Below are 22724 nucleotides of genomic sequence, written 5' to 3' on the forward strand. Positions count from 1 at the left end.
CGCTAAAGCAGCAGCAGGCAACAGCAACAACAATTAAGCTACCGGTCGAGATTGTTGTTGCTGTTGTTGTTGCCGTTGCTGCTGCTCGCTCGCTTTTGGATAATAAAACTGGCAACGCGCACTCGACCGCCAAGTCAATTTGCAAACGCTGCTCATACGCTGCGGAGGCAAAAACACATACAAAAAAAGAAAAAAGACAAATATCCCCAAAAAAAAAAAATATAAAGAAAGAATACGAAAATATAAAAAACAACTAAAACAACAGCACACAAAACAAAATCCAAATCCAAAATCAAGAACAAAACAACAACAGCAACACTCTTCAACCTGAGGCTACAAGCAACGGGGCAACCGGGGCAAATAGTTGTCGTTTGTTCCCCACGCGCTTGCGTGTTGCTGCTGCTTTTCTCTGGCAATCCGTCCGCCAGTTGGCCCACTACCAGCGCCTCGCATCGGCGCTGCCTGCCTTCAGTCTTCAACTCGTGTCGTTCCTAGTAAGTCATTAGCTCGAAAATCCATATACGAAAAACGTTTCATTTCGGTATTCGAATTTCTGGAATTTTGAGAATTTTTGTTTTTGGCGGTGGCGTCTGAGTCAACGGACAGCGGATGTCGCGAATAAAACGCGCGCGCTTTGCCACACGTTTAACGGTTTTCAATTCGCACAGCAAAGCCCCAAATAAAACATAATCAAAACGAAAAACAACAACAAAATAAAGCAAAAACAAAAAATAATAAAATCAAAACCAACTCAAATTAAGAAAGTTTAATTATTATAATTTAATATCATTAGCCTGTGGGCAAGCAATTGCCTTTTTTTGTTTTGTTTTTGGTTTAATAATTTAGTGTTTGCCCAGTTTTTGTGATCTCACGTTCCATAAGTGAAAATTTTCATTCAAATAAAAAACGTATATATAGTATTCAAATTTCGAAAATCCTCAAGTTATCTTCCCATACCCAACTCAAAAAACCAGCGACATTTTGACTCTCTTCGTGTAGGTTTTGCCAATCATAGTTTATGTTTAACTTTATGATATGATGATGATGTTTTAATTTGCATAAAATTAACTAGCGGTCGCGGTAAAAAGCCGTCTCACACAATACAAACACAACAAAATATGGATATTATGGAAATGTTTCATTAAAAATAGACATAAAATTATCTTTCATCCATACTTTATGATCATAATTTTTAGTTTGTTCTATCTTGTTTTTGTATCGCTTTTGGTATTGCAATTTGTATAAACAATGTGGCAAAAAGTTTATTACTTGACATAACGTTTTTGTAAATATTTATAATGCCCATGGCGTTATATATTTAACAAATCCATATATATATACACACATATGTATATATATATTATATATATATATATATTTAATCTGCAAAATATGCGCAAAATATTGAAAAGAATATAACAAGTAAATGGACTGTGTGAGTGTGAATGAAAATCTCAACTGTGAACAGTTGGATATATTTAAAATTTTGATATAAATCACAAGGGAAATTCGTTTTCAATTAACTTTCTCTTAAGAGAACATTTTGGTCTATATAGCAGAAATCTATTCTATATTGTATGGGCTAAAAATAGTCTAAAAAATTCCAATTTCGATTTTTGAAAAAATGTAATTATTCCATCAAATTAACCAATGATTTTGTGTACTCTTTGGTTATATATATAAGAGTTAATCTTTTAAGAAGAAATATTGCAGTTAAATCAAAAATTCAAAAATTTAATATTGAACCTTTAAAATATATTTCTAATATATGAACTGGTTTAGTTTTCATTAAGTGCAAATCCTTTTACCAACAAGTTATTTTTGTAGTAAAATAAAAACCGAATGAGATTCGTAAAGAAGTAGCTTGGTTTAAATAATAAGCATTTGTAACTATTAAAAACGAATGCTATCACATAGAGTGGAGCAATTGCCCTATGACCTTTTGAAGAATGACATTTAAAAGAAAATTACTTTACTTGCAACTAATTTTCTTAACATTTAAACATCTCTGAATGACATTATGTTCCCCCAAGGCAAGATATTCCCTTAGTAAAATTCAAGACTTTATAGTTTCCCATCTGCTTTTGCAGGTGAGTGCCATTCGGTTCCCAGTACTATGGCCCCAGACATATCGTAATCATAAACTCATACACAAATCATAAAAATGAAAAAAAAATATTTCAATTAAATATATGCTAAATTGATTTTAAAACTCTGTTAAGTATCATAAAGACAATGAAAAATGTCGAGACTTTCGATGAAATGGAATTAGGGAAAAGTTTCACACAAAAATCATGCAAATCATTTGTGGGTGGTTTCGCTTTAATTATTTTTATCGGTGTGTGTGGGTGATCCAAATCAAATCAGATTCTTAGCATTATAATGATAATCAATTCTAACTTTAACTTGATTTTCTGGCTAATATTTCTATATATATGTATATGTTCGATTTGCAGAATTCAACGTGAACGCCAGCAAAATTGTCTCAATGATTGGCTCCTCGAGTATTGAGTTGCAACTGATGCCGAAAAGTGCGCCAAGTGATTTGCACAATTTCCCCTTATAACGAATACCTCAAATAATTCAAGTCAGTAAACGACTGTAAACATAACCAAAGTCAGCGAAAACGCTAAAAACAAAACACAAACAAACAAAATTCAACAGAAACTAGTTATTAACGCGTTAGTCATAGTTAAAGCCAAAAATGATAATGGACAGAAGCGATAATGTAAGCGAGAATGCCTGGACCAAACTGCTGCCAGAGGATAAGAGCAAAGGAGCTGTGATTGTCAAAATGACACAAAATAATAATGAGAATATCAAGGAGACGACACCACTTAATATTGACCATCTGACGGCCCAGGCAATAGCCGTAGCGGCAGGATTACCCACCAGCGGTGGTGGTGCTGCTGCTGGTGGTGCAGAAGGAGCTGCAACTGGCGACCAGGTCTACAATAGAACTGCTACCTATGCCTCGGGCATTAATAGCACCGGCGGCGAATCAAGTGGAAGTGGTACACAATTATCACGCAAAGAATCCATTCTGGGAACATTCCATAGACATATAAGAAGATCAATCAAGGCGGTTAGTGAATCGCCAGGACCACTAACAAGGTGAGTCAAAGACAATCCAGAAGGAGACTTTGAATTACGAATAAAGTTTCAAGATTACTAAACAAACATTTAAAATCCACATGAATCGAATGATTTTAGAAAGTTTTGTTGACTTTTCTATTAATAAGAAAACGTCATACGATGCCATTTAACTTTAAGATATTGGTTATAGTTTATTCATAGCATATCAATAGACAATAATAGATTTGAAATAGCTTTAGCAAATTGAAGGGAAACCTTTTAATTATTATTTGAATTAAAAACTAAGAAAGGGCAAAGATTCTCTTCTGTTGAGAGTTCCAACATCTTTACACATTCCATTGAGATTGCACACCCAAAAAAAAAAAAAAAATGAAAATAAATAAAAGAGAATTTTAAAAAATCCCCATTTAAAGTGAAGCTCATAAACCATATCGTTAATTTCTTTCCCTCCACGCACTTAGGCTAGGGTATATAAATAGCATTTCTAATCAAGTTGACTTAACGCTCTGACGCTCTCCGTCTCCAAGAATAATACTTAGTGTTAGCTATCAATATCTTGGCTTATCTCTTGTTGTGATATGCAAATGCCGAGACGATGACGATGCTCCATATATTGAGCGAATGGTAGAATCAGTAATCAGCAAGTACCCCGAAATCAATGTCCCGTCAGTGTCCCCCTCTGTTCTGTAGTAGTCTCTGTCAGCGTCATTCTAAGCAACAGAGAGATAGATAGAGATAGAGAGAGAGATAGAGAGAGAGAGAGCTGAGATAAAAGCTGTACAGTTGATTGGCTGAATGACAAAATTGAATTATTTTGATTTAAGCGCCGACGGTGGGTGGACAATTAAATATTATTTCCGCCTAGTGCTTCAGCATGTGCATAGCCTTAATTCGTATTAGATCTACAGATCTAACTTTATATACATATACAAATAAAAATACTACGCACATGATCTTTGGAATGGCCCTGAATGGCCTTTACTATGCCAACTTCAGTTGTTCTAAATATGCTCTTAAAATTTTTTGTATTTATGTGTGTATGCAGAATATTGGAGAATCGCTTGAAGTCAACGTCTTATTTGCACCTTGACATAAATTTACATAAACTGAGGCAACATTTTTAAGCAAAAACAAATATTCTGGCACAGCAAATACTTATGTCCATTCGAGGGTAGTTCAAGCTGTTTTCCAAAACAAAAATGTTTGTTTTTGTTAAGAAAAATTCAAAAGAGGGACTCTTTAGATAAAATATTTAGACTCAAGGGCAAAACCCGAAATCAGAGACAATTATATACCCGATGCCTTTTCCTTTCCCTCTCATTCTTTATTTATATTTGGTTAGGTTATCTATTTTACAATTGTAAGAATTGCCCTCGTTCTCGTTTAATATTTTCAATTTCGCAATTTATTTACTCATAACTTAATTAAAAACGTGTTAAATGCTCAACCGGCAGAATTCTCAATCTTTATCTTTATGTGGATATTTTTTGAGTTTAGTAGTGTTAGCTTTTGGTTTTTGGCCAGTAGCCAAACTGTAGGGGATTTCCTCAAAAATATGCTGACCAGTTCCTAAAGTGCTCATTGCCTGTTGCCTGTTGCCAAGACAAATTATTGTCCCAGTCCCCCACACTTTGCAATGAGGTCGCAAAATGCAAATTACTCATGGCCAGGGTTTCTATATATAGACCATTAAGTTGAGTTAGTCCCTATGGTATATACATATATTTATTGTCCATCGTTTCGCCCACTTTCTTCAGATTTCCACAATCAATTTGATTGTTGTTTGTCGGCGGGCACACAAGGCGTATGATTAATTTTCTAATTTCTATTTCAATTCATTTCCGCTGACAATTGAATCGGCAAACATCTATATGTATACCAAGAATAGATAGATACTCGAATAGGTTAACACAATGATTGTATTCTGCTATCAAATAAAGGTATAGTAAATTAATTTTGATTATTTTTAGTCTCATAAAAATAGGTAATCACGACGAAAGTAAAAAGGGTAAAATAGGATAGCGTTGTTTTTTTTTTGTTCCTTCTTGTTTGTTAATTATTTTTTAATAACTTGACTTGTATTTATTGCCAATTTCAAGTTCGAGGTGGAAATTAATGTGGCCCAAAAAGGGCTAGCAATGAATTGGCTAAAATAAGTCAGAGCTCATTTGAGTGAGGAAGCTTGCGAAAAAAATGAAAACTAATTTATTTTTATTAGCTAATTTCAATTAACTGTGAACAATGAATGCTGATTGACTTCAAAAGTACCCCTCAAGTGTCTTCTCGCCACCTGGCTTTCCCATCATCATGTGATTGGACTTTCTACGTCTCTCTCTCTCCCCTAATTAGTCTCTCTCTCCCTCTCTTTTTGTCGCTCCCCTGTCTCCCGGCCCGTGTGCAAAGGAGTCCAAGTGCTTTGCTGATAACTGTTAGAATATCAATTGATATTACCCGTTTCGAAAGGTTGTAAATTTTTTTTTTTTAATGCAAACTTAACAATATATGAGAGTTTAATTTGATCACATGCATTTTGGCAAACATTTTTCATGAAAGACGCTAACCAAATGTTCTTTTTTTTATGTTATACTACATATGCTCATACTAACATACATATATGGGATATATATCGGGATTTTGTGTCTTAATATCTCTACTAAGTAGACGTGCCTGATTTAATCATAATTAAGAAAACCAAATCGTGGCTTCTTACCATATACTAATGAAATGGCAGTTATAAATTAAGTTTTATTTACGCTAATTGGCAAAATCTTGCAGCTTCCCCCACTGTCTTTCTCTCTCTCTCTCTCTCTCTCTCTCTCCCTTTGCATCTCTCTCCGTCTCTCTCTCTCTTTGTTGCTTTTCGTCTTCCTGTCCCCACTGATTTCAGTTAAGTAAATTTAATATTTAATATTGCCATTTACGTTTTGCAATCGTAATAATTTATCAAGATAATCGAGTAAGTTACATGTTTATAATCATATTACGTATACGCAATGCAAGCTAATTGCCGCATGCCAAAATGAGTAATGCCCAACAAAGGGCTGAATATCAACGAAGTCTTCATACTCTTGCTTATATGTAGGGCAATTTATTAAGCCATTATAAACAAACGACTTTAAGCGAGTTCTTTCAGTTAAGTTTGGCTTTTATTAATAGTTGAGTTTATGAACTTTTTAAGACTTTTTAAAAATTTTGTTGATGTGACATGGAGAACATGTACATAAATATGTGAAAAATTTTGATAATTGAGAACAAGAATATACTGTTATTGCCACAAAGTAAATAAGCTGAAAGCACATACAAGTTGCTCTTAAGATGACAGTTATTTAATCAGTATAAAAAAAGGGACTCGAAATCTTTATGGGATATTTTTAAATATTTTAACTATCAAAGCCGTTTATAAATAATACTTAGCTTCGTTTATATACAATTTTGACGATCAAGTAAACTATTAATCTGCAAACAAAATGATTCCTATTAAAAATGAAGTAAGTAAGTCGTCTCGCCGACTTGGGTATACCATACACCAGGTGAAACAAATATTTAAAATTTCGAAAACCAAATGTATGTCTATTAAATTGTTTTAACATGCCTCATACGTTATGCTATCTCGCTCACTCTACAAACACACGAGCACTCTAGCGCCGCCACTAGCCAACGGCCAATTCTGCCCTAATGAATCGCGTAGCAAAATACGTTCATACGTATATTTTGTATGTTTCTAGTCCGATTTCAATCAAATTTGTTTGATAGATATAGATAAGATTTATTAGTCTGCCAAATTTGATCGCGATGGTCAAAAAATTGCAAGAGCCAATCGGTTTTTTCTAAATTATGAAGGGCGGAACAGGGCGTGGCAAAATTTTTAAATAGTCAATATCTGCGCGTCTATTAAGCTAGCTTACATACCAAATTTAATGTCGGTAGTTTTCATAGTTTTTAAGAAAATCAGAGTTATGAAAATTTCTGGGGCGGAAGGGGGCGTGGCAAAAAGTTGGAACAATTATTTTCTGCGCTCTAACTAAACAAGTATATAACCCAAATTTGATGTCTCTATCTGCCATAGTTTTTAAGAAAAACAGTTTTATGTAAATTCCGGGGGCGAAAGGGGGCGTGGCAAAAATTTGAAACAAACTCGATAAGCGTACATACTACACGAGACTGCATACCAAATTTCGTGGCTCTAGCTCTTATAGTCTCCGAGATCTAGGTGTTCATACGGACGGACGGACGGACGGACGGACGGACGGACAGACGGACATAGCTAGATCGACTCGGTTGTTGATCCTGATCAAGAATATATATACTTTGTGGGGTCGGAGATGCTTCCTTCTGCCTGTTACATACATTTTGGCGACATTAATATACCATTTCACCCTATGGGTATATGGTATAAAAAGGACAAACTTTTCTTAAATGGATGTCCTTTCTTATCGCTTACCCCGTATCATTAGATGGGATCTCTCTTTTAATAACATGAATTAAATAAAGTGTTAATTTCTTAAGTTAGCAAACATTAAAAGAATTTAAAAGTAACCTTTGTACAAAGAGAGTATTACCAAAACGAAAAAATGGCTGACAAAATGTTTTTTTTTTCTTTTCATTTGGGCGGCATGTGACAATGTCTTTTGGGATGAGACTTAAGGCTACTTTGTGTTTTCTTTTTTGGTTTTGTTCCCTGATTGCGAGTAAAATTTATCAGCAGTTGTATTTCATTTTAAACATTGTTGTTGGTGTTTTTGCTTTTACGCCGATGTCGTGTCGCTGGCCGTGTGCCGCCGTGGCTCTTATGTTTAGCAACATGTTGTTGTCACTCTGGCCCCAGCGCCTTGGTTGGCTTGGTTTGCCTTGCCTTGCCTTCGCCTTTGCCCATGTTGTTTGGTTTTTTGTTTTTGTTTTGCTGCTCTGCCGGCAGCGTCGCTTCGGCTCTACCACTTCAGACCTCAAAATAAAAAGCAACAATGCTGTCAACTGAGCAATTCAGTTTGGTTTCAGTCGTCTTCGCAGAAAGTAATACGTATACGTACACCTGTTGCTCTCAGTGATGTTTATTACCTTTGCCGCAGTTCTCCGTGTGCATTAATCTTCCTCTCGTGAGATCTTTTTCTCTCTCCATCTCACTGAGAGTGGCACGATCTCTCTCTGCGTCGCTTTTTATGTATCTCTCTGTCACTCTCCTCGTTGTGGCTATTTAAACGCATTTCTATGCAACGCGTTGGTTTAGTTGTAAATGCGACATCGTTGAAATAATTATACCAACAACAATAAAGTACTCTTAACAGTTATAAATAAATAATAAAAAAAAAACAACGTGTATCGCTCAACAACATTACTTAAATAGTTTCGCTCTGCCAGTTCAACGTTGGCAGTTCCATACGCTGTCTATATAATGCTCGTTTTTGTTTATTTCAAAATAAAAACCATTTTTGCCTTTCCAACCACAAAAAGAACGCATTTCTGATAAAAAGCAAAACGGCAAAAATAACAACCAACAAAAAAAAGTATATATAACAAAAAAATTTATAATAAAATCATTTTGTGATTCGAGCTCACAAAAAAAAACCGAAAAAACCGCGAAACTCGCCTCACAACATTATTACTAACCCTAACGATAACGTCACCAGCTCTGAGAGGTGCCCCGCTCTGTTGACAGTATTATACCCATATATTATATATGGCAAAACAAAACAAAACAAAATATATGTTTAACAACAACAAAAAAGTGTATATAAGTGCTCGAATCTTTTGTTTCTAAACACAAATTTCAATTATTATAATTGTAATTTTATTCAGTGAGTGTGTACATATATCTATATCTGTGTGTATTTTGTCGCTTCGCATCCGATATCAACGTCAACGTCTACGTCAACGTCAACGTCAAGGTTGCAACAGAGTACAGAGCAATCAGGAGCTGTGAGAGCAGCCAACCAATCGAGAGAAGGAGACCCCTTTGTCGCTTTTAGTAGCCGTTTTGTAGCCATTAACAAAAAACAGTTCGCAACAAACACAACAAAAATTTTGAAAAAATCAAATAAAAACCCCCCTAAAGCCCCCTCCTAACCCTAACGAAGAAGAAGGAGAAGGAGGAACGCAACGCAAGACGTGCATTTGGTACAGCATCAAAATTTGTACACAATTCCTTTTGGGCAATATGAAGCGTCTAATGACCTGGGAGCGTGATCTTGTCGATGCAATGTATGTGTAAGTCGCATACACACACATACACACAACACAACACACACACTGTTTGTGTAAGTGTGTGTCTGCTAAACGATTTCATTTATCAACTATGTACATATATATAAATAATTATATAGTTAGTAGTAGTTCAGGTTTTTTTTACTCAATTGCATTGTTTTGTAAGAAAAACAAAAAGCACGTGTACATTGATCTTGAGATGCTGTCGCTGCTTCAGCCACACAAACTTGTTTCAATTGCATTGAACTCGAAAAAAAATAACATTCATAACGATAACGAAACAAACAAACAAAACAAGAAATATATAAAAAAAATGAACTTTTAACAACAGAGCCGCACAAAACAGACAACCAATTTGTACAGTTGGTGGCATGCAACACATGCCAAAAATCTATATACAAATATGCACTAAATGCATCTAAATACATATGTATCTATGTATCTACAAATATAGACGCAAAGACATGTGGTATTATTATAATAAGCATAAGTATTTCAGCATGGCAACCACATTTCAGGCATAAGCCAACTCTTACACATGCATACGTACATCTGTTGTACATACATGCAAACTATGGTGTCCATTTATAAAGTGTCACATCGTAAATCTCCCTTAAAAGCCAGGTACAGTTTTGTGGAGTAAAAATATTCCAGCTTTTTCACTGAAATTAGAAAGGACCACGTAATTTTCGATTATTTTGAATTGGATAGTTAGATTCCATCACGTAAGCAAATTTTTTGGAAAATTAAGAGAATTATAAATTCTACCTAGCATAAAACTTCTTTATTTTATTGATCTATATGTTATTTTTGCTCGAGTCCAGTAGTTACATATATGAATAATTAATTGTTTCAAAAAACCTCTCAATTGTCAAATTGATATTTTTAAAAACAATGCAACTTCTATAAAAAATTTCAAAAACGCATTCCTGGAAGAAACGAAGTGCTAAAAAAATAACTGAGGATATATTTGGCATCAGTTGGAACTAAAATGTTTCAATTTTAACTTTTTTTGCAATTGATCTTAAACCGCGTTTGCATTATAAACTTTTCTCTCGCCTACTGCTTTAATGTGAAAAATTCATTACCAAATTGTTAATGTTTTGTTAATAGCAATTGTTTCTAATAGTAATTTAGAAATAATCATAAAAATCACTTACACAATCGTAAATTATTTAAAATTGAGTTATTATTATTGGCTGAAATATGTATAAAAATGCTTAAAGTATAGCTTAAAGGTATTTTAACTACCGAGATAAAAAGGAGCTAAGTAGTAGTTTGGAAAATGAGTTCATTAAAACAAATACTACAAAACGCATAATTTCTCACTCTCTCTGTCCCCATTATTTTGACCCACTACTGTAAATGTACATATGTACATACATACATACATATGAACTGTAACAGCTGTTACCGATGTTGCTGGTGTCAAACTGTTGCTCGCTCTGTTTATAAAAGACCAAGAGAGAAAAGGAGAGAGGGAGTGAGAACAGATGCAACTCATTTGCCACCAATGATGACTATGATGATATTTTCCCTCTGCTCTCCCACGCAAAACATTCTCTCTAGCATTGTTTTCTCATTCCCTGACTCATGTAAGTGACCTCCTAAGGAAGTTACCAAAATGAGAGAGAAGAGGGTGAAGGGTATTGCCTGACAAGTAGGCTCTCAGTTTTTTTTATAATTTTGTTGATTTTTTTTTATGGTGCTTGTGGAATTTAAATACCGGGTCTTTACCTTTATAAATAAATTAGAGGCCGCTTAGAAAGCTTAACGTGCATTTGGCTACCAATTTTGTTAAGACGTTTACTTAAAAATAATAATACATACAAACATATATATGTACATATGTATGTAGACATGCCGTTTGCACACTTATTTGTTTACACAATTTATTTAGTCGTCCCTATTTGTTTTCTTTATTTTAATTAATTGCTATAAAGACTTAATTAATGATTAAATAAACGCTCAACTTAAGTAAATTTCATTCATTTCTGCAAAAAATAATTGAATATAAAGGCATGTATATTTAAGTAGGTGTAAGGCCGGACGTTGCCATTTTAATTTGCATGTTTTAAAGTGAATAAATTACAATAATTATTGTTTGTCAGTTTCCGCATTGATTGCTTTAATGGTTTGTCCATAAATGCATTACACGCCCAAAAGATGGAATACAAACTGTGTTATTAATTGAATTTCAGCTTTTGTTCACAACTGTACCAAGAGTTTATAACACTTTGATATAGTACAAATAGGTAGGGTATGTTCATTTGAGCTATCAATAGGGAACAGACAAAGATATAGACGAAATTTTACTTCAAAGACGTGATTTTTAGATAGCCAACAAAAAATAAGGGAAGCTGGGAGCCTGAAACAGGAATAATGTGCTCCCTAAAATATGCAATAGACAGGCGAGTAGTTCTTTCTTTTACCACATTTGGACAAATTCTTGAAATGTACTACAGCAAAAACATGATCAACAACACATTTTTGCATTGAAGACAAGAGAAGACAAGATATAACAACAAATATAGTTTTTATAGCACACTTTTGGGGGTTCACTCCCCCATTTGATATTTCTAGTTACGCCTCTGCATTACTAGATTATTGTTTACACTAAGTCGTCTACAATGCTTCCAATAAATAATTGTTTTAGCAAAAATGAGCTACTCGGAAAAACAATAGGAAATACAACCGTTTAATTAAGTGAAAACTTTTGTACAGACTGTACTTGTTTGAGGTCTAAACTTCTTTCTGGTTTCGCTTGCTTTTTGTTTGATTGTTTTTTTTTGCGCTACAGCTTTCCTCTACCATTTTTGCGATGCAGAAAGCGTATAGTCATTAGTCTAACAATCGGCGCATGTTCATCATTTCTGACAATTTTTTCTACCATTTTGTTAAACCAGCTGACAAGTCGCTGTCGCTGTGGCTGTCGCTCTGGCTCTGTGTGTTGTCACATGGCCATAATATTTATTTACCTGGTTTATTTCTTTGCTCTTTGTGCTGGTTGTGTATCTACTTTTAAGTTTTATTTACAAGTGTGCCGCAATACAGGCAAAATACATTAGATTAGCAGCCCTAGGCCACAATGTCAGTTCCAAGTCCAGATCCCACTCCCAGTCATGATAAGGCCATAGTTGAGTTTTGTTGCCTCGATACTGCGCATTTAATTAGCACTTCTCTTTCTCTGTTTCTTCTGATATTGTGATACCTCTCACCTGAGAGGAAAGAGACATTCATATTCAATTCATGACTCATTTAAGCTGCCAATCGACACGCTTATTAAGCATGAGACCTCAGACCATGCTGGGCGGCAGATACAAATACATTTTACAGATACTTTCGTCTGTTTATGGTTATGATTATGTGTGGAAAGTTGGACAGCAAAAATTGTTCGCCGAATTGTGTTGTTGATAATTTCATATGCAAATATTGGCAAAATTCCATTGTGTATATACATACATACATACAGAAATCAGGGTCTCTCCCCGATTGAGACATCAGCATCTGTTTGGCATTTCACATTTTGTTACTTACACACTAATTGACTGACTAACTTTAGTATTTCTGGTGGAAACTTACTAGACACACACTCACATGTAGTATTAGCATCTTAGTTAAAAGGATTATCGGCACAAACATTTCTATATGTGGTAGCTTTATATTAGGTTGATAAAATCTTGCTAATTTGTTGCTAAATTCGTTCGCTTTGGTTTCTCTGTCGCGTGATCATAAAAATCAATATTATCATGGACCTTAAAATTGATAAGCAAGAATTAACGGAAGATATATTTAGTATACATATTAGATTATCAACATCAATTCAAGTCACCCGACATCAAATATATTAATTTTCAATTTATCTTAATTGTTAAAATTGATCTTTCAATGATATCATTTGTACGTATTAATAGATACAATGAAGTTAAGAAGTATTAAATGGTTTTCTTTATACAATCTTCCGGATATCATAAGAGAGTATCAATTTATGACAGATTATGAAAATACCTGATCAACGATCACGCATCTTGATTCTTCAAGTCTATGACTCGTAATGATAATGATATTTTCTTTATAAAAAACCATTTACATACATTCTGTGGAAAAAGAACTTGAAGTAATTTCCAGTTATTAACTAATATGTTTTCTATCTTATAGTTTACAACACTTTGTGTGTTCTCCGAAATGCTAAGCTCATTGCATATCATAAATTTTAAGAAATTCTAGCAAACATGTTTTTGGCAGGTCAACGATCTTAACTAAATACTCATTACAAGGCCCTCACGTAGCTTTTCCCACAAGTGGGTAAGTTACCTCTTTGTATCTTCACAACGAGAACAAGAATTAAACAATGTCAGTTGGCAAAAAAGTCCATAAAATGTCATGCGGCTACTGTCTGTTCATTTGGTTAGCTTATCGGAATGGCGTCTTAAAGTTGACTGTTTTTTTTAGTCATACATATGGACATAAGTATAGTTCTAGGCCATATCATACTTACTTTTAGCATACACAAAACACTATCAACACTTGGCTACAATTTTTAGCACATTCGTGTCCAGTTAAGCCAGATGCGTCAGGAATCTTATCACTTATCTTACCATTTGACGTCATTAAATTTACAAAAATTTGCCCGATACAATAAATCTTATCGACTTGTGGGTTCTTTTTTTGTTTTCTATGTAAAATTACTCACGGGGGTATTAAAATATAACAGACGGTATTTTCCATTACCATTCAATAATTGCTAAATGTTTTTTATGTAGATTATTTCAAGAGTTTGTGGCGCTTTTGCAAGAGAAAGCCACTTAAAGATTACCTCGATAAGGTATATCTATAGGATCCATATTTTGATGAATGATCATTGAGTTTTTGACTTTTTGGAGTGTTAATGGCTTTAAATGATTTCCTTTCTGCAGTTCTGATAACTAAACAAAATAGATCCACTTGTGTTTCCAACTGGCTATTTATAAATTCAATTCAAAAAACAAAAACGCGAAAGATCGGGCGGCATAAACCGGTTTAAGGAAGATCCAATAGATATATACAAATGCCATTATGTATGGGGGAAATCTTTTGTGCGTTTCGAAATAAACTTGACAATTTAAGCATAGAGAGCAGAAAAATATTCTACCAGACACTCCATGGATATGTATAGATGATAATTGACGCAAAATCTATTCAAAAACAAAAAAAATATATATATAAATCTTGGCCAACTGATTGGGAAATATTTTTGGCTTACACATAGGTAAATCCATCGGACACAATTGATGATAATATTGGTGATTATATCATATATTAATATTTTTCCATATCTACTACATACACAACGAAATTTCTGGGTTTAAGTACTTATTGTCTGTGGTGGTGTCAATGTATATAGAGAATAAAGTTAATGAGTTGATAAATAGGAACTATATATGTACATAGAAACATATGTAATTGGATGAAATGAACAACAAAAACAACACCCAACAAATTTTAAGCAATGCCAGAAAGGGTGACGGGGTTGGGGGTTGAGGGGGCATGCATTGGCTAATATCAACATTGAATTTTTGCCTCTACGAAGGCAAATTTCAATTTGCTCGCCGACAGTTGGCAAAAAGTTGCTCGATCGCTCAGTTCATTTGCAACTGCGGAAAAACTAGATAACACGAAATTTCAAAATACACATACATTAAAAAAAATTAATTTTTTTCCCTAAATATTGTTCTTGTTTTTTGTTTTTAGTCCAAAGACTATTGACCCTAGAAAAATGTTGAAAAATCGCCATTTAAATGACTTATTGGCTAGTTCGGCTCGTCGTCGTCTATTGCAGAAACATTGCTTGTGTTTTATTTTTATAACAATGACAAACTAGAACGAGAGAAACAAAAAAACAACAAAACTTACATAGAAACAGTATTTTACCAAGTGCAAGAAAGTGTTTTAATTTAAATTATAGAATATAACTAATATATACATACATAGTTCAAATCTCGATCTCGAATATGTCGGAATTACGAAGAAGTTTTAGTCGTCTGTCGATGATTGTCTATCGGGCGACACATTCAAGTGAACAATCCTGGCGAGAGGAGTTGTTAAGGTAATCAAATCGAATCCGTAGGATTCATATTATTCAAGTTGGGATGTTATTTTTAAACCTACAGGTCATATATTTCATGTTTCTTTGCTTTTAACTTTATTTAAACAACTGTTTATCAAGGTGTTTTTGTATACTTTAATTAAATGTACTGTTTAATTTGGATGCCAGTAAATGTAAATAATAAAAGCAAATGTATGTATTTAGCAATGTTTCCTATGGCTGTCCAGCAAAAAGGAATATATAATTGCGTAGCTATAAATATACATAGGTATATACATACATTGAATACATAACTACATACATACATGCATATATAAACGATCTATATATAACATTTTCTATGTAGTATAAGCCAAATGCAAGAATCTGCTGTTTTGATGCCATTTTTGTTAACAACAACACAGGGCCAAAGGTGGCATTAGCCAGAATTTACGACAACTTTCGCCATAATTTTGCAATGTACGATATATTTAATTAAATCTGCACTAGGCTTAATTTTCTTAATGACATTTGACATTTAAGTTTTTGGCACAATATCATAAGTTTGTTTGGCATAATCATACAGAAAATGGCATTCTGCATTTACAAGAATAACCTCATATTGGCTATATACTTGATGATTTAAACGATTCCAGCTGACTAAAGTCATACAGATTTTCTAATGGGACCTTTCATGCTCTATGACTGCTTGTTTATACATGACCATGGTCAACTAATATAATTATACACCTATCACACAGTGTAAAGTGCAATTAGAATTTACTAAATGGGCAATCAGCCAACAGAATACAAATACAAGAAAAAGAAATTTCATTTCAGACATGGATTTTGGCCAATTGCCTTCCAGCTAAAGTCCATTTTTGTCGGAGGTCAGTTATATTATATGCCTATGTGATTTCATTTTGGGTTTATCTGTAAGCTTGTTCTCTTATCTGGTTTATATGATTCTAAAAATCAGTTGCAGTGCAATAAAAGTATGTTCATGTAAGTCATGTTACTTATTTTAAGCTTTTCTAGCAATCTTAAATCCAAAATATTTTTGACAAATATCATAAATGATGTTTTCTAATGACTCAGTTGAAGCATTTCGAGTTAAGCCCCAGTTAGTCATATGGCAAATCTGTTGCAGTTGTCAGGGAACCAAAACAAACAAGTTAAGAAACGACGAGGAGAGGAGTGAACCGAAAAGCCAGTTTATTGATATGGACAACAAAACATTTGACTTTTTTTGCTCTCTCTGTTTCTGAATACTTAAACTAATGAACTCTAAAACACAAACATGTCTTGAGATTTCTAAGAAATTTTAACTTGCGGTGAGATAACGTCAGACAAGGTGACGAGATATATCTATGTTTATAATTTTATTGTTACCTGTAAATGAGTAAGAGCTTAAATGGAGCTCTGGGTTAAACATATTTCAAATTAATATATTATTTATTCATTCAGTTCAATAATATAAGCAATCGTTTTGAAGGGAAATTGTTAGGGGCAATTCGAAGCGTTTCTAGGTAAAATGACATTAACTATAGTTTAAAAATCGTCAAATCTTCTTATGTTCAATATCTCTAAGACGTTGGAGCTTGGAAATTTGGTATATAGTAGTATATTTTAAAGAAAAATTGAAAATCTGCCACACTATGGGTAACTAATATTTATTGTTTCATAAGAAGGTGTGTGCCTGTTGGAGTGAGTGAGATAGTGATGGAGATGGTTCCGGGATTCACCTTCTTTGAGGATTGAGTTGAATTCATATGAGTTTTTACTCATATTTAATGATAATCAAGCTTTTAAAGACTCTTTTGCATATGTAGGCAGAAAGAAAGGCGAACAGTTGACACAATGCTCGAGGAGAGAGAGAGAGAGAGAGAGAGAATGGAGCGAGGGCGAGGGGCAAAAACATTGATAATGCGCGTGTAAATGAAATGGAATAAAACAAAAGTGAAACAAAAACTGCAACAAAATGATATTGTTATTGTTGTGTTTCTTTGCCAAAGTGCAGAGGCAGTGAGAGTATATATTTTGTTTTTCTCGATTACAGTTACAATCCCATACTTTCCATACCCTAGAGAGTGACAGAGAGATGTAGGGGGGCGGTTTGTGTAAAGTGAGGCTGAAGCCTCAAGCCTGAGCTCTCTGATTCTAGCAAAAAATAATTTCTTTTCAGTGCCAATTTGACTCTTGGTCGTGATTAAACCTAGTGAAACCGAATTTCTATCTAACCCACTCAATCCCTCTCTTCCTTACCCCCTCTCTCTCTCACTATACATCGCGGTCTTTTGCCTAATCAAAGTTTTTACTAGTTCTACGCTTAGGCGATAACACATACGCGACGTTGCCAGACTGTGTTCAGAAAATTTTAAGAAAATAACAATTTCGAATGTTTACCTTGATCTTTAATGCTGTTACTCATTGGTTTTGTTTTTGTGCTGTGTTTTACCAGCATTTTAATTCAGGCTATGGTTTGGTATGATTAAAAAACAAATATAATATAGACAATATCTCTTGCTCGTTTTTGGGTTATCTATCGGTTTTGGTTATTTGGTAGTGCCACCTGATTACTTTTCGCTTTACGTTCTACCCACGCCAGACAGTGCGTCAAAGACTTTTGTTCTTTAAATACAACAAAATGAAAGCAGTTTATATTTCCTGTTTTTTTTTTCTTTTTTATTGATATAAAGTTTATCAATTCGCCACAAAAGCCTTTTTACTTATTTCAGACCAGCCATAAGTAGCTTTGTGATATAGCCTATAGCCTGATATAGACACTTGTATATGTATATGGGTTGATACGTTGAATGTTTTCTATATAATATTGAAATTTTTAAGGATTAAAAATCTAAACAAGTAATCAAAATTTACAGTGAAATTAATTTATAATTAAAATTGTCAAAAAACTAATTTGAATCCATTTAAAAACCCTCCAAAATGTTTTTTAATAGAAGACAAAGAGCCTTCATCTCTAATATTGATATTCTATTGAAATATTTTGTCAAGCTTCTTGGCTGTTATCAGCTGTCTTTGATAAGAGCATACTTCTAATTACATATGTACTTACATATTGATTTATGCAGGTCCGCATTTTGCCCACTGCAAGCAAGGCCCTCCTGGAAAAAGGGCTATGTGAAACAAAGACAACTATTTGTCAGCACAAGGAGATAAGGACATTTTAGCATAGATTTGATTTATATATTATATACATATATTAATATATCAGCCCTTTAGATTCCCATTTCTTCGAATCCAGCCCAGTGTCAATGAATGTAGTTAAAGAAATATATTTCGAAAACAAACAAAAGTTTCAAGGAATTGTGTTTTCTATGCCAACCTTATCTGCAGCAGCTAGAGTTATGTAGACACAAATATTGTCATTCACTGTCTAATGCACAATTTCGATTTTGTTTCAGGTATCGGCAGACACGCTTCAGCTCGCGGCGTGTACGAAAACGTGTGGTCTTCAAGCATGGCGAATGTAATGTGGTTCAGGGCAATGTGGCCAAAAGACGTCGTCGCTATCTACAGGTAAGAGCAGCGATTGTGGGTGTGCGACAGGAAGGAAATGAGGGCGCGGTAGTGCGTAGATACAAATTTAGCTGATTTAGTCTGCCACTTGCGTTTGCATAACGGCACAATTGGACAAGGCGTTTTAAATTTAGCACCATTATTATGCAAAGTGAATAAAACAGAGAACTAAAAGAGCTTTTGTCTCGCTTTCTATAGGATATCTTTACCACTCTGGTGGATGCACAGTGGCGCTGGACGCTGCTGGTATTTGCCGCCAGTTTTGTCATCTCATGGGCATTTTTTGCATTCATCTGGTGGATCATTGCGTATGCCCACAATGATTTGGAATACATTAATCTGAGCGAAACCCAGCCGGAACTGGTGGCCAATATGACGCATACAGTATGTGTGACCCAGGTGAAGAGCATGATGACGGCTTTCCTCTACTCGATTGAGACGCAGACAACAATTGGCTACGGCAATCGTTATGTGACCGAAGAGTGTCCCGAGGCCATATTTACCATGTGCATACAGTGCATCACTGGCGTCTTTATTCAAGCATTTATGGTGGGCATTGTGTTTGCCAAGTTATCGCGTCCCAAAAAACGTGCCCAGACGTTGCTCTTCTCGAGAAATTCGGTAATCTGCCATCGGGATGGTATGCCATGTCTGATGTTCCGAGTCGGTGATATGCGCAAGTCGCACATCATTGAGGCCCATATCCGTGCCCAGATTATCCGCAAGAAGGTGACCAAAGAAGGTGAGGTGTTGCCCTTCTATCAACAGGAGTTGCATGTGGGCGCTGATGGCGGTGAGGATCGATTGATGTTTATCTGGCCCACGACTATAGTGCATAAAATTGATCGGAATAGTCCGCTATATATGCTCTCCGCCACGGATATGCTCAAGGAACGCTTCGAAGTGGTCGTTATGTTGGGTGAGTTGATAGACAAGCCACCAAAGAGAGAAAGAAACTAACTATATATTCTTTTAGAGGGTGTTATCGAGTCCACTGGCATGACAACGCAGGCTCGTACCAGTTATTTGCCATCGGAGATACTGTGGGGCCATCGTTTCGTCAATGTGGTGTCGTTTCGCAAGGAAACTGGTGAATACGAGGTGGACTACACGCTCTTTAACAACACATACGATGTGGATACACCTCTGTGCAGTGCCAAGCAGTTGGACGATCTAAAGCTGGAGTACACAAAAAGTCCAAAAGGCAGTCTAGGTGAGTGCAATTAAAAGTGTTTATATATATGACTATGATTACTAATCCTGTAATGAATGCAGCTCCCTTTCCAGATCGTACACTGTCGGCCAGCATGTTCCAGCGCATTGCATCGGCCGCTTCGGTTGATCATTTGGATCCGGCCAGTGATGAATCGCTGGATTCGGGTCGTCTGCAAATCCGCTCCCATTCCATACCCAACGGCGTGCTGGCCAGCGAACTGGAGCCGTTGAATAACAACTCCAAGCACCCTGGGGCATCCTTTACTATGGGTGGCCTGACTATTACCACAACTGCGCCCAGCATACCAAACCTGACAAGTATTAACGAGAGAACCAATTCTGGTAATTCCATAAATAGCAGTGACTACAACAGCAACAACAATAGCCTCAGCACACTGGCCATTGCCGGTGCTAGTGGTGGTGGTGCCAGTGGTGCAGGTGGTGGCATAGCCATTGTACCCAGTTCGGCCAGCAGCCGTAAGCAAAATAATCCACGACGTCTAAGCATCAAGCAGGATCAGCTGCCCATTGATTCCATTTGTTGATATTATTAAATAACACTAATCTGAGTGAGGAAAAGTGAACCCAGGACCCCTCCCCCCGACGTGTGCCCTCTCCTCATTTTCCCCCCACGACCAGAAACTGATGTTGTATTTTATAAGTGTTAGGCTCCTAATTTCTAAACCAATTTCAAGTGAATGCTACAAAATAAGCTAGAAAGATTCCGAGGGAACTCAACTGTCATAGATCCTAGCGTGTGTGCGTATGTGCGTGTGTGTATGTGATCCTTTTTAAAATGCTGAAACGATTGCTATCCCCGCTTTTTTGATTGCATGGATGTGTTAATTAAGTTAATGAATGATTTTTACATTGTTAGTTTTTAGTTGTAATGAATTTATTAAAAATAAGCCTAAAAGTTGATATTATCACAAATTATGATGTGAACACACACCCAAACCAACACTTACACACACAAAAAATAAACACAAAAAAAAAACACAATATAAAGACCAAAATGCCGCAACATTTTCTAGCCAAATATCTGTAATTAGCTCGAGCTCAATGTAATCTAAACTTTAACAATTAGTAAAACAGATTCAGCACGTTTTTTAAAAGTATTTGTATTCCCCTTAATCCTCCAATTATGTATATCATATGTAGTTAAATATTTTAATTACTCAACGATCTAATAGATATTATTGCAAATTTTAAAGTAAACGGCACCACGATCACTTGTTACAAACAAGGCAAACTTGAGCTTCAATTAAAAACAAAAAATAAAAACAAAATGTGTGGACAATAAAATTGTATGAATATGTGAACGAACTAATTGATGTATTTTAAATTTTAAGTGTAATAATAATGAAGATTGTGAATATGAAAGACCGAAAATATATACAGAAATGCAAAAGAAAAGTATAACCTTGATAATTTCTTAAAAAGTTTCCAAGTTTCTAGATTTAAAATACTTTTTTAAGGACGTTTTGGATCACCAAAAATAAAAAAAATTAACGAATATTGTTAGGATTTCATAAATGATTGAAATCGATGGTCTTACCCCGTATCCTTCATCAGTTTGATCTTGAGTAAAAATGTTTGGAAAAATAAAAATACATATATATTATTAATATCATTTTACCTTTTCCTTTCCAATGCAAGAGATCAAAACAAATTAGCATTTAATTATGAGAAAAATATTTTAAGTACATAATCGGATTAGAAAATAGATAGTTTCCATCTGATCTATCGTAGTATTTTGCAACAAGGACTAGACAACTAGCAAAGGTAACTTGATTACCTATAATTTACTTGATCGCGATTATATTCTCTACTTAGATTATTAGTAGCGGTTTAAAGAAAATAAATAAATTTATAAGCTTAAATTTTTGGTTTTAGCTTATCAGATTTTTAAAGGTGACTCCGCAAAAAAATTCAACCGACTCATGGCGGCCCCAGTCACCCACGCTTCTTATATAGGCGACTGACGTTAGTTAGCATTATTCTGGGAATTGTTCAGTTACTTAACATTAACATTAACTTAACATTAATGTTAAGTTAAAGTTGAGTTAACATTAATGTTAAGTTAATATTATGTTAGGAAATGTTATGTTATACTGTAGTTTTCTACTCATTCACCAGGAACCAGGTAAGCTCACATCAAAATTTGCCATTAAAATTCTTTTCGTTCAAGTAACTACTTCCAATTCAGAATTCCATTAGATAATACAAGCCTAAAAACGGGATGTGAATTTAAACAGTAAAAATTAACCAATAAAGTCTTATATACTTTAAAGTGTAGAAATTAATTTCACCTTACAAAGAGTGAAAATTTCTTAGTTGAAATAAGACCAGAGGGCCGGGGCTAACTTCGACCGCGTCAAAGTTTGTATACCCTTGCAATTTTTTTTGGTAACTCTTTCCTTACCTTTATAGCCATCAAAGTGGAAAAACGTTTAAGCTAAAAGGGCTAATGTGTCCGAAAGAACGGCCAACAATCTTAGCATAGGAAATAACGAAGATATTGATCAAAGTCACTGTTTTCCACCGATCGTTCCTATGGGAGCTATATGATATAGCTACCCGATCTTTATCAAATTCAGCACAGTCATTA

The 22724-nt window shown here is 34.8% G+C and overlaps 1 protein-coding gene across 5 annotated transcripts; it reads left to right on the plus strand.

Annotated features, from left to right (window-relative positions):
• Positions 1-283: 283 nt before the first annotated feature.
• LOC6651685 (G protein-activated inward rectifier potassium channel 3) lies at positions 284-21529 on the plus strand. Of its 5 annotated transcripts, XM_015176616.3 has the most exons (6): positions 284-494; positions 2457-3114; positions 18784-18898; positions 19097-19817; positions 19875-20111; positions 20174-21529. In XM_015176616.3, the coding sequence occupies exons 2-6, from the start codon at positions 2705-2707 to the stop codon at positions 20656-20658; spliced, it is 1968 nt and encodes a 655-aa protein (XP_015032102.1). In that variant the 5' UTR covers positions 284-494; positions 2457-2704; the 3' UTR covers positions 20659-21529. The 5 variants fall into 5 exon arrangements, with proteins under 5 accessions (XP_015032102.1, XP_023036543.1, XP_015032101.1 ...); XM_023180775.2 differs by lacking the exons at positions 284-494; positions 2457-3114 and adding an exon at positions 8915-9297; XM_015176615.3 differs by lacking the exons at positions 284-494; positions 2457-3114 and adding an exon at positions 8915-9291.
• Positions 21530-22724: the final 1195 nt, after the last annotated feature.

This window comes from Drosophila willistoni, chromosome 3R, assembly GCF_018902025.1.
Source record: "Drosophila willistoni isolate 14030-0811.24 chromosome 3R, UCI_dwil_1.1, whole genome shotgun sequence".
In the NCBI taxonomy this organism is placed as follows: Eukaryota; Metazoa; Arthropoda; class Insecta; order Diptera; family Drosophilidae; genus Drosophila; species Drosophila willistoni.